We start from the raw sequence: 15462 nt of genomic DNA on the forward strand, positions 1-15462 counted from the left end.
AAATAGGAGTGTTATAGGGACTAAACAGTTTAGTGTAGCTAACAGAACGGGAGGAGTTCTATGAGCCAAACAAGTGGAGTTCTGTAGGTTTCTTAATAACTAACCTTATAGAACAGTTTTGCTACACAGCGTCTAATTTTAGTTTTATTAGAGTCTGGCTGTGAATACTGAGGGCTCAATTCTCCACTTCCTCACATGGCTGTACATGTGGAGTAATGCTACTGAAATCAGTAGCTACACCAGTGTAAATGGGTGAGGAATCAGGTCCTTAATGTCCAGAGCTCATTCTGATTGGTAAATTGATGTCACGTCTCTGCACTAATTCCCAACAGTACACAGGTAAGCCTTAATCACTGAATTCAACAAATCCTTGCACGACTCCTATCAAGTGGGAGATAAATAAAGATTTTGCTGTTGGAACTTGGATAACCATTCCGTTGACTAGGCACAAGCCAAAACTGAACCCGGCTTGCTCTTCCAGAAGCAGTGTTTCTCTGCAGGGTGAGCAAGAGTAAATGTAATGAAACTCGATTTGGCTAGTAAACAGATAAGACCCAAAATATATGCATGGAGCAGGTCTGTGGGTGAATAAAGTGCCAAGTCATCACAAACACTGTTCGTAGTAGATCTGCACTTTAATAGGGAACTTTAGATGATCCGTTTCTTCGAATTAGACATTAAGGGAAGCGCTGTGACGTGGGCAGTGTAGACATGCTTTATCAAGCTCGCCCGGCGATTTAAAAAACAACAACAACAAAACATCCGGAATGAACGGTGGTAGATTCGCTCCCGGCAATACAGTGCTGTCTACGCTGGTGCTTTTCAGCGCTAAAACTTTTGTCGCTCGGGGGGAGTGTCCTTTCACACTCTTGAACGACTAAAGTTTTAGCGCTGAAAGTGGCAGTGTAGACAGCCTAAAGCAGAAGTAAAAAAACAACCAGCTCAAGCTGACACTTAAGAGTGGCATAGAAAGACCTACTCTTAAATTGCAGTGAAGGAGATTTAGAATAGACGTCAGAAAAACACTTCCTAACTGTCAGGGTAGTTCAGCACTGGAACAAATCACCTAGGAAGGTCGTGGAAACTCCATCATTGGAGGTTTTAAGAAGAGGTTAGACAAACACTTGTCAGGGATGGTCTAGATCAGTAGTTCTCAAACCGGGGAGCTTTGCAGGGGGGGGGGGGGACGGACTTATTGCACACATTCAGAGCTGGGCAGCTGGAGAGCAGTGGCTGCTGGCTGGGTGCCCAGCTCTGAAGGAGCAGCACTGCCAACAGCAGCAGAGAAGTAAGAGTGCATCTTCTTGAGCGCTATCTATTATCCCTTATCTAGTAACTACTCTCATATGTGAAGAGGGAGAGAGAGAGATCTGTTTTATAGAGCACTTTCGCAACAACACTACCTATAACAACATACTGTGGGCTCATTCAATGAGGGCCCTATCCTGCATGGTACTCAGCACCATCTGTCAGTGCCCATTGTCCCCTGTCTATGTCAGTCAGAGTCAAAAGCATTGAACACTTCATAGGAGGTGCTCAGCATCTTGTGGACTCTATCCCTAGGGGGTCAGTTGCATCTAGCCCTGCTCAGGTGCACTAGGGAGGAAGAGCAGAGGTCAAATATGTACTGCAGTGACGGGTGACAATATCTACCCTTGAACCATAAACCCTCAAAACAAAGTTAGAATATAAGGGTGATCACTGGTGGTGCTGCAATAGGCTAGTGCCAGCCTCAATATGCCCTCCACATTATGATCCCAGGGCCCAGCATGCCAGCCAGCCGTGCTTGTCCCACAGGGGAAGAGTACGCCTTGCACTTTATTCTAAGGTGGCAGAACAGCTGTGCTTGCCTGGCATACTTCCACAGCACACACTGGGGCATTGTTCCTGCGGCAGGCTGTGGTTTAATGCCACAACTGAACCCAAACCTGGCATTGTTTGCACATGGCCTTTCTGCAGTGGAATAATACACGCACAGTCTTATCAGAAAACCTGCATTAGCTCAGAGGGTTCTCCCCCTCCACCTAATCAGTGCAATAAATCTCTCTACGCAGCAGACCTAAAAAGGCATTATGCATGAGCTGTTGTAAAATACATGGATGGACTCACATCTGCCTTCCTTCCCAACTCCAGGTACTCTCCTGTATCCAGTTACGGTGAAATTCAGCCTGACATAATGGCTCTCTGTACCACGTAAGCCCCACATAAGGGAGAGCCTGCACGGGGGAGCACAGACAAAGGAATACTCGGAGCTCCAGTGACAGGCTCTAGGTTGGCTCCAAATGAGCTGGTGCCGAGCAGGACTTGAGAACAGATCAGGTGCACTGAAATCCATGACCTTGGTGGTCAAGTGGCTCAAATCCCCGCATAGATGGCTAGGAGGGTTAATGACTTCTCTTCTACTCGGCGGTGTTGCTCAGGTGTATCAAGCGTGGACTCTGGTCATCCTTCCAGTCTTGTCATGGGGCTGCTGTAACTGCATCTGCACATTATCTATTACTGGTATGGCAGTCGCACCAAAGGGCCCCAGACAAGATCAGGGATCCATTGTGCTAGGATATTGTAACAAACATACATAAAGACGTGAGGTGAAATCCTTCACCCAGTGCCCCCACTCCAGTGAGCTTAAAATCTAATTCTCTGAGGAAAGTAGGAATACAAGCAACAAGTACGTGGTAGCTCAGGACATACTAAGTTTAAGCTGTGGATCACCTCCTGACAACTGTGTAATGAACACTATGAACACTCCTCCCAAAAAGCTCACACCTTGGTAGCAATTGGCCGTCCAGGCCAAATGGTGCCCCAGGCAAGGAACAGCTTCAGTGCCCCCTCCCCTGCATTGCATTGTTAGCCCATTTCACAACTTTGATGCATGATTTGCGTGCATGATTTATCCCTGTCAGATAAGACGATACATTTGCATGCTAGGATCTGTAAATCTGTATTTATTCATGTCATATATTTAAGCAAACAAATTCCTCAATTTTTTCTGCACTGGGATGATTGCTACTGCCTAAAGCCCAGTGTATGTTGTTTTGTTTCAGATATTTTTCCCATCAAATTTGCCCCTTGCTGCAAACTAGATTGCAACTGAGCTTTTCACTTCCTATACTGAGCTCCTGAAGGCATCTTCAGGAGCATCTTTTATTTTCTGCAGGGTAAAACAGTATTAGGGAGAGCAAAAGTCTGTGATCCACAGTATTCAAACATTTCATGCTAAGCATGGCAAAAGAAGTAACAGTATTTCTTTTATATTGTTGTGTAGATAGGTGTTCGATAGAGATCTCTGGCTTCTTATTAAATATGTCCTTTTATTAGTCGCTATTTACACTCTTCAAATCTTAAAACACAAGTATACTTTCACAATTACAAAAATAAAACAAGGTTCACAACATCACAACTAGGCTCTCACTTCACTTCGTTCTTATATCTCACTGACTGACTGGCGACGCCCCGCCCCTTATATACCCGCGCGGGCAGGGCTGACAACATTCTAGGAGGTTTGAGGAGACTGTAGTTCTCAGAAAGTCTGGAAGGTTCCACAAGATTCTGCTAAGGTCCAGAACATTCTAGGAGGTTAGCGAAAAATGAACCCACATAGAATGTCTGAAGTAACATGTTTCAAGTATTCCCTATTTTCCTTTTTGTCACGAACAACAAAACCAGCACTCCAAGCCTGGCACCCCCAGGCTATTGCCTGGGTCACCTGCCCTTAAATCCAGCCCTGCATAGGGCTGCACTGGCTCACTCATAATTTAATCTTTAATTTTTTTTCAGGAACACAACAATTTGCAGCATAGGACTACCTTGCAGTGACTGGGCCAAAGGGAGCTACCCCATTGGAGGGTCTGGCTCATTTTCTCTGGGTAGCTCAAAGTTGCGAATGGATTTGTGCCAGGGTGAGCTGGGGGGGGCGGGGTCAATTATAACCAAAGTGCAGCCGGAAAAGTCTTGTAGCAGACTAAATCCAAGTGCTTGCAAGTGTCTCTCACAGAGATGGTGGGAAAAACCTGTTTATTTCCCACCCCCCCCCCACAGTTTCAAATTAAAGTTAAACTTTTTTTAAGAAGTGACTTTTTTATGGGAAAATTTTGAAATAATTCAAACGGAAGCATTGATTTTGATAGAGTTATCAAAAAATGGATATCAAGATTTCAGATGTTTGGGGTCTCCCTCCCCCCTTCTTAGCACTGAATGCACTAGGCACATAGGACTTGCTAGACGGGATCAGACCCCAGGCCCATCTAACTTAAGATGATGTCATCCACAGCGGTTGGTACCAGGTGCTTCAGAAGAAGGAAGGTGTAAGAACCCCAGAGTAGGCAGATATGGGATCATCTGCCCGCACTCTTAGAATGTATGTCTGGTAGGGTGACCAGATGTCCCGATTTTATAGGGACTGTCCAAATTTTTGGGTCTTTTTCTTATATAGGCTTCTATTACCCCGCACCCCCTGTCCCAATTTTTCACATTTGCTGTCTGGTCACCCTAATGTCTGGAATCTTTTACTTTCCTCTTCGTCTGCTTTTTTCCTCTCCAAATTTTCAAAACTTCATCAGCTTCTGAAAAGCTAGAGTTGCAGCGTTTCATTTTTCTCTTTACTCTGTCGCTTATTCATTTTATTGTACTGGGGGCGGAGGGAGACAGGAAAAAAGGAGAAACAAATTTGATATTCTGGAAAACTTTGGGTTGCAAAAACAAGAGTCCTGACGTTTTCCTGTGGAAAGTTTTGGTTTAGATAAAACTCCATTTTGAGGGGCAGGAAACTTGTGTTGATTGAAAAACTTCAACCAGCTCTAGAATCCTGCCTAACCCTGCAGTGGGAAGTGAAGAATCAAAATCTGGAGGTGACAGACATGATCATACTTTTAAAGAATGGGCCTAAAAAGATTTTCCCAAACTTTGGGAGTGTGTCACTCTCGATCGGAACTTCCCCAGAGTTCACAGGTATGCAGTTCGGGGTCTGAGATAAAGTGGCAGGTTCTTCTGTTGATCCACTTTGTAAAGTGTCCAACACAGAATTCCTGTTGACCCTCTGTGGTGGGTGTTGCTCATTAATTCCACCTCGGAGGTGAGAGTGACTCTTCCGGCATAGGAAACTAAAGTCTGAGACAGGGAGGCCTTGGAGAAAAACCAGGTACAGCCTAGCTTTCTTCCCACAGATACTTCAACTGCTGTCAAGGAACCCCAGGCAGAGGGCTGTGTTCGGGCACTAATTCTGCAGGTACATCTATGCATGTGATGGATTCAAGCAGGGTAAAGGACTCTGCCTTTCTTAGGGGTTTCGGTACAAGCTCCTCTTTCTAGCTTATATGGACACAAAAATGATGTCCTCTTGCAGTGTGCACCTTTACATGCCAGAATCTGAAACTGGATTCATACAGTTCTGTTTATCGCTATAACAGAGCAACCAAAAATCACTCTAAATAAAAGGTAGCATGTCAGCATTTTTCATGGTCTGTGTGTATATAAATCTCCCCACTGTATTTTCCACTGAATGCATCTGATGAAGTGAGCTGTAGCTCACGAAAGCTTATGCTCAAATAAATTGGTTAGTCTCTAAGGTGCCACTAGTCCTCTTTCTTTTTGCCAATACAGACTAACGTGGCTGCTACTCTGAAAGCAGTACTGTGTGTTTGTTCTGTTTGAATGGGGAGTTTCCAGACATGGGAACCTTAATCCTTCATTTGAATAATCATATTGGCCTGGAAGCACCTAAAATGGACAGGAACCTGTTAGGCCCGATTTTCAAACATGGGACCCTTTGTTACCTTTTCATTCACATAGAAAGTTGTTCTTTTCCCCCTCCTCTCCAGCAGGGCTGGTGAAGGAGATCAGAGAGTGAAATCATAGTCGTATTGAAGTCAACAGCAAACTCCCCACTGATATCAGTGGGGCCAGGATTTCACCCGAATACACGCCTGCGCTGTAGTCAGAGGTGTGACTGCAGCAAGTCTAAGCATCCCCACACAGCTTTAATCTAGCTCGCGCCGCTAAAAGTAGCAATGAAATTGCACCCGGACAGATGTTGGCACGGACTGGACACGCCCACCTAGAACGCTGGGCACATACTCATTGCCTGCCTAGCAGGGCTCTACGCTCTTGTGGCATTGTTACTATTTTTAGCTGCTGGATGAAAGCTAGTGTGTTGTGTGCCCACACCCGCTGCAGTCACAACTCCAGCTGCAGCGTAGACAGGCCACTAGAGGAGTGCTGGGGGGGGGGGGGGGGGACTCTTTTGGAGGCAGTTCCACCGAACTGCTGACGTGAGCAGAACTCCGCAGAGGGTTCGTGTTGGTCTCCGGTGATGTGCGTGCTTAAAAATGAAACAGACCCCTGAAATCACTTTCAACACTTGGTATCCTCCAGCCGTTCTCCCGAGACTTCAGCGTGCCATACAGAACCACACCAGGCACGCTCATCCCTGCACAAGTCAAAGCCATCCATCATATTAGTGTACATTCAATACGTTTGTTGTCTTTTAGGGCTGCTCGAGGTAGCTCCAGCTGTAAGAGCTTTCTCACCTCTCCCCAGGGGATCTGCAAAGCCAGCTGCTCTGAATGACATCACTGGTAACTGGGAATGACAGCTCAGGCCAAGAGCTGTCTGAAACATAGCACAGAACCAGTGACCTGCGGTAAGCTGAAGCTAAGAAATCCAACCCCATTTTCATAGCACTAGCAGCGTGCACTACGGATTAACATGCAGCTGGTCTGGGGGAACCTATACTACTGTAAATAATGGACGCCCAAGACTCTTCCAGTGTAAGTTTCCACCATCTTCTTCGGAAAATACAAAATGATGAGCCCGACCTTGCATTTTGGGGGTGCTCAGTGGGTTAAATTCGATTCTCACGTGCACGTGGCAAAATAAAGAGCCACCAGACCAGAGGAGTGTGATGCCTTGGGAAGAAAGCTTCCATCAGAGAAATAAACAGGGTGGGTTTCTTCTGCGAGGCAACTTATTAAAGAGGGAGAAATAAAGCTGTGAGGCAGCATGGTGAATTACATAGGGCCCTGCACTGGGATTTGGGAGACGTGGCCCTGCCACTAGGTTGCTGTGTAACCTTGGGCAAGTCACTTGGTCTCTATCTTGTCCCTTTAAACTGTAACCTCTTTGGGACGGGGACCGCCCCGTACTGCGTCTACACACAGTACTTAGCACAAGGGGACCCTGCACTCAGCTGGGTCTTGTATTCATGAGTTCCGTGACAGTAGAGCCTAATAGTAATGACATGAAAAATGCAATATTTTAGTTTTGCAGAACTGTGTTCAAAAAAGCCTGGTGGCCCCACAACAATATGTACCCATAATAGCTATTAACATCACAAATATGCAAAAAGACCCTTTACATGCTACTGGATGCAAAGCCATTTTTGTTTGAAAATGAGCCAGTTTTTGCTTTTTTAAAGCATCCTTGTTCTTTAGTGAATTGTGAAAATTTCCTATTTTTAATTCATAACAATGTGCAGGAAAAGATTTGCGCAGCTTTGCACTTTAAGATGTGTTTTGTTAATCACTCCTTTCCTAAACTAAGAAAATGCTTAAATCTCAATTCCCCACCATCCCCGAGTTCAAAGATGGGGAAACCGAGGCAGAGGGGGTAGCTAGTGTCAGAGCACCCAATCCATTGCCTATTGAAGTGAAATATTTCTACTGACTTCAGAGGGTGTGGTCTGTTTGTGGCCCCATTACAGTACCACCGTATCTGAGCACTTCACAGTCTTTATACTGATCCTTACAATACTCCTGTGAGGTAGGAAAATGCTGCTATTCCAGTTTTACAGATAAGGGATTAAATGACTTGCCCAGGGTCACAAAGGAAGAACAAGGACTTGAGCCAAGGTCTTGAGTTCTAGACTAGCACCTGAATCACTGGACCGTTCTTTTTCTCTGAACTATTCTCATCCTTACTGTGAGCAGGACTGGACCCAGAAATACATGCATTGGTAATACAAACAAAACAGATAGCAGTATCTCAGTTGTTGGTATTCTTGTGGTTCTTTTCCCTACTCTGGAGCTGAAGTCAATGAGGCCAGAATTTCACCCTAGGGCTCAAGTCCCAAAATAAGAGTAGCTACTTCTCAGTCAAAGAAAATATATGAACTACCCCAAACTATTTTCTGTTCGCCTATATCATATTGCATAACATAATTCATGCACAAGAGTCAAGCCACTGCTGCCAAGATATCAGTTGCACCCCTAGTGAACTGGAGATATCTCCACTGATTCAGCACCCAATTATGGATTGCAAAGTGTTCATTTCTAGCAGTAGAAAGGAAATATTGCTGATCATAATGGAGCTGTAACTAGAACATTTATTGGTCTGTTCTATCCAGGCAATTATACTCTGCCCAGCACCACGCCACCCGAGTGCCTCTTAGTAGTACACTTGCATTTGTTGGATGTGGTTCTTGTCATTCGGGAACAGCCACGAGACTTTTTAAAACTGTTTCTAGCTGCCCGTGTTACCAAAGTGTGGTGGTTTGGTTTTGTTTAATTGCAAGTCTTGTGATATATGAAGCCTTAGCTCTGGGAGTCATGTTGATTATATAAGAATCTCAACTGTCCTTTTAAAAAAAGGAAGTGTCTGGTTCCCAGGACTGTAGACAAAAGCCTGAAAACGTGACCCAAGTGTTCAAAAACCAGATGGCAAAAAAATCTTTTTTTTTTTAAATCTTGTGATTTTTTTTTTTTTTTTTGGATAGTGGGGGTTAGCGATACTAAATGTAGTGGATCTCTTTCTGGTCGATAGCCCTGAAATCCTCTGGACTCAGTGGAAAGATTCCTATTGACTTGAGTGGGCTTTGGATCAGGAGCTGTGAGATTTGTTATGTATGTACAACAGGCCAAATCCTTAAGCATTTATCTAGTCCAGTGGTTTTCAAACTTTTTTTCTGGTGACCCAGTTAAAGAAAATTGTTGATGCCCATGACCCAGTGGAGCTGGGAATGAGGGGTTTGGGGTGTGGGAGGGGCTCAGGGCTGGGGCAGAGGATTGGGGTGCTGGGGTGAGGGCTGAGGGGTGGGGCCGGGAATGAGGGGTTCAGGGTGTGGGAGGGGGCTCTGGGCTGGGGCAGGGGCTTGGGGTGCAGGAGGGGGACAGGGCTCTGGGCTGGGGCTGCAGGCTCTGGGGTGGGGCAGGGGATGAGGGGTTCAGGGTGTGGGAGGGGGCTCTAGGCTGGGGCAGTGGCTTGGGGTGCAGGAGGGGGACAGGGCTCTGGGCTGGGGCTGCAGGCTCTGGGGTGGGGCCGGGGATGAGGGGTTTGGGTTGCAGGAGCGGGCTCCAAGTCTGGGGGTGAGGGGGCTCAGGGCTGGAGCAGGAGATTGGGGCATGGGTTAACTCAGGCAGCTCTGGGTCAGCAGCGCCACGGGGGTGCTAAGGCAGGCTTCCTACCTGTCCTGGCACCGTGGACCGCGCTGCACCCCAGAAGCAGCCAGCAGCAGGTCCGGCTCCTAGGCGGAAGTGTGCAAGTGGCTCCGTGTGGCTCTCGCCCTCAAGCACCGCTCCCCTAGCTCCCATTGGCCGGTTCCTTGCTCGGGGTGGGGGCAGCATGCAGAGCCCTGTGGCCCCCCAACCTAGGAGCTGGACCTGCTGCTGGCTGCTTCTGGGGCACAGCACCGTGTCAGAACAGGTAGGGACGAGCCTGCCTTAGCTGGGCAGCACCGCGGACAGGACTTTTAACAGCCCAGTCGGTGGTGCTGACCAGAGCCACCGCAGCCCAGTGCCTTCCATTCCGTGACCCAGTACTGGGTCTGTGACCTGGAGTTTGAAAACCACTGCTCTAGTCTATAAGCAAATCTCCACTACCTTCAACAAGAGATTTCCCTAAGGATTGAGGAAAGTCTGACAACGCATTTTGGGAGTTAGCTGTAGCAACTGCCAAGTGGGCTTGTCAGACCTTTGTGAAAGCATGAAATGAGTTGTTTCATTCTTAGTGTTCAAACACTTGCAGTGAGACTGTGAAGACTGAGCAAATCTTCCTAGGGCGATGCCTTTGAAGATTGCAACGAATGAAACTGCCCCGTAAAACAATCTTGGCTCAACTCAGTCCAGTACAGTCACTTGATATCCAGATTACCCTACAGATCTCTCTGCAGGAGGCAATGACGCTGACACTTGCCCATGGTGAAGCTCTTTAAAAAGCTCTCAACTGTTCCCAGCCAAGGCCCTTTAAATAGGGTTAGTACTCACTCATGCATTGATCCAGAGCCTCAGTTACCTTAGAACAGTTTTGTGCTTCTCCACTGCCTTAAACTACCTTCCCTAGCACCCCTGCATAATCTATTGGGCATAAGGTGATCCTTGTGGCTGACATGGGGGCCCTGGTGGGGTGGGAAAGGTGTTCATTGTCTGCGACCTCCAGGTGGTAGGGGCTGCACCTGGCCCTCTGTTCTTTGTACTGTAATAAACAATTTGTCTGAGTATCATGTTTCGGGCAGAGTTTCTGCTCAACTCTGTGGGGTTTCCCCGTACCAAGCTACAGACCAACGTAGCCCTGAGAAAGCACTTTTATCTGCTCTTGCAAGTTTATGACCTTGGAATGACAGCATAAAAGCCTTATCCTCTAGGGCCCATTCTCAGAGCCATACCACTGTCCTGCAGGGGGGTGGGTGCCCAGGGATTCTGGAGAACTCTAAATCACCCCTGGCAGGGAGGAATTCTATTGTTGCTCATAAATAGACTCCTGAAGAGAGGGCTTCATTTTGCCTTTGGAGCACACCAAAGGGCGCACACAATTTCATTGGGCAACGATTCCTCTGGACGCGAGCTCAAGGGCCTTAGATATATAGCCGTGGCTCTCCCAACTTCTTTCCTCATTCATACAACCCCCTTTGACCCAAGGGGTCTGATTCAATGGAGTTATGCCAGTTTATACCCTCGGGGACCTGGCCCCACATACATAAAGACCAATGATTTTGTTTTAAAACCATTTAAGGAAGGAAGCTAACAGAGATAAAAACAATCCTTAGATGAGCTCCTGTTCAGAGAGACATCAGACAGTAACATCATCAGATTTCAAACAGGCTGTTTGCACTATCTTTGATCTGTCCTTGCCATTTGATTTTGTTAAAGGGAGTGAAATCTCCGTTCAGGCCTAGTTCACAAACTGGCCAGGTCTATCAAATGTTCTGTTCAAAACAAGCGGAGGGGGGTGCTGAGATTTTTTTAAATGCCTGGATTAGTCCCTCCTGTGCACCGGTGCTCCCCAGTTGGGGGTAGGTGCCCCAGCCACCCCTGTCTCTCAAGCACCCTGCAATGCCCAACCACCCCCACGGGGGCGCCCCAGCACAGCTCCCCGCTTCCAGCAGTGCTTACCTGGCTCTTGCCGGTCATGGATAAGGTGGCATGGCTGGAGAACCTGGCCCGCCTTGCGCCAGCCCCTGGAGAGCTGGGCCCCCCGGCTGCCCCGCACTCCGCAGCCCAGCTGTCCGGCAGCCCCGCCGACCTGCTGAGGGCTTCCACCTGCCTGGCCAGGCGCTCCACCTGCGCGCGCAGCCGCTGGTTCTCCTGCTGTAGCTCGGCGACGGTGCGGGCCAGCGGGCTGGCGAGGCGCAGTACCTCGTCCACTTGCCGGTCCACCCCTTGCTTGAAGACCTGGATGTCCACGTGGATCTCCCGCACAGCGCCCCGCAGCGTGTCCTCGTAGCGCCCCAGCGCCTCGCACACGCTCTGCGCGTCCTGGCTGCTGAGGTCCGCGATGTCGCTGGCCACCGTGTCCATGTTGGGGTGCCGGGGACTCTTGCCGGGCTCCGGGCAAACTCCCAGCCAGCGAGGCTGGGGGCTGCGAACGCAGGACACCCCACTCCAAAGCTGGAGGGTCCTGGCACCGGTCCCTGAGATCTCCCTGACACAGTTTAGGAAGGCAGCAAGCCGGTCCCTGGTATCAAAAAGGTTGAGAAACACAGGGCTAAGGAAAGCCCCCAGCCCCTGCTGCAGGGCAACCTCCTGCCCGGGGCACTCGCACGCTCACTTCCCCGGGCTCCAGCTGGCTCTGTGCATTCTCCCCGCTCCGGGGGTCCACTAGGCAACTCTGGCAGCTCTGCACAGAAAAGCGAATGAGGGAGGGCGAAGTTGGGGGAGCCCTGGCCGGGAGCGAGAGCAAAGCTGGCTGAGCAGCAGGGCTGGCTGTGTGTGTCTCTCTCCAGCTCCTCCAAGGAGGCGATGCAATTTCAGGAGGGGACAGTGCAAAGGGGTGGGGAGGGGGGCTGGCTTGTTCGCAGCTGCCAGAGGCTGCTTGGCTCTGTCAACAGCTCTTGGAGGAGCCGTGCAGCTGCAGGGGAGATGCTCTGGGGTGGGAGGGGACAAGGGGGGGGGGGAGGCAGGGTGGGGAGGGAGGATCAGAAAGGAAAGGCTGTGGGTGGGGCGGGAACTGTGGGAGGAGGTGGCTAGGAATGAGTGGGAGCCAGGGGAGAGGACTGAGCAGGGGGGTTGCATATCTGGTCTTTCCTGTGTTGCTTGGATGCTCCTGCCAAAGTAAACATTCCTTATCGCTCCCTGGGGGAGCCTGGAGGCAAAGGGAGAGGGGACTGGATTCTGGGAGAGTAAAGGCACACACACTCTCCCACATAACTTGTACACGGGCATGTACGCGGCACTCACATAGACCTGCTCCCATCCAGACACAGCTGCACACGCGCGGCGCTCCCCTTGCCACACGCTCTCACAGGCCTACCAGTGCACAGCCAGGGAGATTCTTGGTATGGCAGGCCACGCAGGTGTTTCCCAGAGATCCAGGTCTCTGGCAGAGGTAGGTGTGATCTACAGAGACACACACATGTTTGCATTTATTTATGGTATTGACTCATTACCAAAGCTGGCCTTAACCTTCAACCCCCACTGATTTCTCTTTCCTCCTTGATTTGTGTTAACACCCCCTTTTCCTCTCCCGTCTGTGGCAAGAAGGGGCCCGGTTTGCAGCTCTGAGTCAACCCTACAAGCAAATGCCAATGGCCTATAAGACAATAGATGCTTTCTTGCCATAGAAAGGGGTCAGCGCTCAACTGTTGTCCCCTGACAGGCAGCAGCAGCTCTGAGACTGTGGAGTCCAGAATGAGCTGCAAACTCGGTTAAATACTGACGCGATGTATGCCCAAGCACGTAAATCAGGGCAGATCTGGGGCTATACTTGGCCAGGTTTATTCCTGGGGTGACGCCTGCAAAGCCACTCCAGTTAGGAGCCAGCTTTAAACGGGGGCTCGTCACAGCATTGCCATCTGTCAGGCTTAAGAGTCTTTTTGTTTTTCTCCAAGCCCCCAGCTGCAGGAATTAGGATATTCACTGGGACATCAGCTTTCATTTATTTAAAGAGAAAAGCTTGATAGCCTGACCTCTATATGCGCCAAATAAAAAGGAAGTAAATAAAAAGAATCCCCCGTTCGTTTTTAAAATCTCATGATTTTTATGCCAGTTCTTGGGATTTGGGGGTGTGGGGGGAAGTTGATCAGAATATTTTTTTCTCATTGAAAATTTGAACTTTCAATAAAAATAAAAAATAAAATTCTTTCAGCCAAAACCTGAAAATTATAATTTTGGAGGCATTGCGTTTTCCATCAAAAAATTTTAAAAAATTAAAAGGAAAAAAACCCCACCTTTTATGAAAAATTTCATTCAGTTGAAAGCTCAATTTTCAGCCAAAAAAAAAAAGTTTTGATAGAAATTTTCCAACAAGCCCTAAGCAGCACATATCTGTTCCAAGAAAATCCACTTCTTTTGGTGTGTCTGGACCCAGACAAGTAAAGAATAATTACATCATAATGTTATTTATAAAACCACTTCTCTCCTTGTTCATGCATGTGGAACATTGCACAATTCAGTAAATACAGCAATGTGGAGGAAGGGCCTTCCTGATTTTGGAAGAAATTAAAATCCAGTCTCAAAGTCTCTCTCTCTCTCAGGATGAGGGACACTTGCTGTTTGTTTCAGACATTTAAAATCATGCCCAGCACTTATTTTTGTTTGTTTGAAATCTCCCTCTTCCAAGTCATCACAGCTGGATGCAACCCTGGGAATGGAGCAGCCGCCACAAACAACGACAAAGCCAGCATTGAACAGATAATATAAAAAACAAACACAAGAATGAAAAAAATAAACCAAGGGGCAGCATTACCGGGGGAAGAAGACAGACACACTTTGTCTGAAAGCTTCAAGGCTGTCTACGGGATTTAGATGCCTGAATATCATCAAGAACGTGGTGTCCAAATCTCCTAGACAACTTGGAAAATCCTCTCTCGCTCTGAGTTTTGTTCTTTCTGCCTATGCCTCTTTTTTTAAGTCATGCCTGAAAATAAGATTTTTTTTTAAAATCGAATAATGTAGGTCATCTTTTCGTGCCTGAGCCAAAGCCCCCGAAGTCCATGGGAGGGCGTCCACACACTCTTGTCCTTAGTTGTTTGTGCTCTACCTTTTAGGATAAAGCCTAGATTAGACAGGAGCAAACAATGCCTAAGAGCAGCAGTACCATGCCATCTTGTTAGAACAAAAACCACTTGGCTTGTTTCTTCACTCCAAATGAGACACTTCTGGAAATCTGTCCAGTACAATGAAATCAACTTTTTTTTTCCTGCCAGCATCAGACAGGCCTTCACCTACACTGGGCTTTTCACCAGGTTTTGGAACCATGGTGAAATACAGTTCCAGCTGAAATGGTTTCTCGCATGACTTGGCTGACCAGCATGTTTGGGGACCGAACCATTTTAAAAGTGTGAGCTGTATTTAGAACTGGGCTTCTAATCACATTGTGGAAATTACTTTGCCCCATCCACACTGGCCAAGCAAACCGATACCCAAAATGATTTAGTCAGAATTGTCTCTCCAGCCTTATGAGAAATATTGTGGTGATCCCAAACACCGCAGTTTACATGACCACCGTGCTTTGGATTGTTTGGACTATTACTGTAGAATGGTGGTGTGTTTTGTGTAAGGATTTTGCAGCATTTCTAAATCACCTAGCACTATAGCATCCAGGCATTAGTGCGATTCCAATACATGTTTTAAATACCCAGTGTAGCTGGAGCTTTGGGGCATGTTCTGGCTCAAAGAAAGGTTCCGCTCTGAAAAGTGACTCTGCAAATGGCATTGTGGGCCTTACTGCATCTCAGTGGGTCCCAGATCAAATGTGTTCAGCTTTCAGTTTACACATAAAAAAGGTCTGGTTTTAATAACTGCCAGCCCAGCAAACTCCATCTGGGCTCCGAGAATCAAGTCGTTCCATCTTGCACATCTTCAGTGGTGACAAAGATGTTGCAAGCCCAGTTATGCCCTCCCTGACATCTGGCCAAACCCATTGCATTCAGTGGTCTCGCAAAGGAGTTCCTGACTGTAACCCAGCACACAGTTCCGTCCCTGCTGCATGAAGTGGAAGGTTACTAGTATTTGTTTCTGGTAGTGCCCATGATGTGCTAGCGCTGTACAACCCTGAGTCCGCACCTGGAAAGCTTACACAAAAATGGATTCGAATCTG

General features: G+C 47.8%; 1 protein-coding gene across 1 annotated transcript in view; it reads right to left on the reverse strand.

Moving 5' to 3' along the window:
- The window catches only part of SMTNL2 (smoothelin like 2), a 45009-nt gene extending 32647 nt beyond the window's left edge, over nt 1-12362 (reverse strand). The window contains exon 1 of the mRNA XM_007054177.4: nt 11319-12362. Coding sequence (XP_007054239.2) covers nt 11319-11723 — 405 coding nt within the window. The 5' untranslated portion in view covers nt 11724-12362. The remainder of the gene's footprint in view (nt 1-11318) is intronic.
- Nucleotides 12363-15462: the final 3100 nt, after the last annotated feature.

The sequence above is a fragment of the Chelonia mydas genome, chromosome 17, assembly GCF_015237465.2.
Source record: "Chelonia mydas isolate rCheMyd1 chromosome 17, rCheMyd1.pri.v2, whole genome shotgun sequence".
Lineage (NCBI taxonomy): Eukaryota > Metazoa > Chordata > Testudines > Cheloniidae > Chelonia > Chelonia mydas.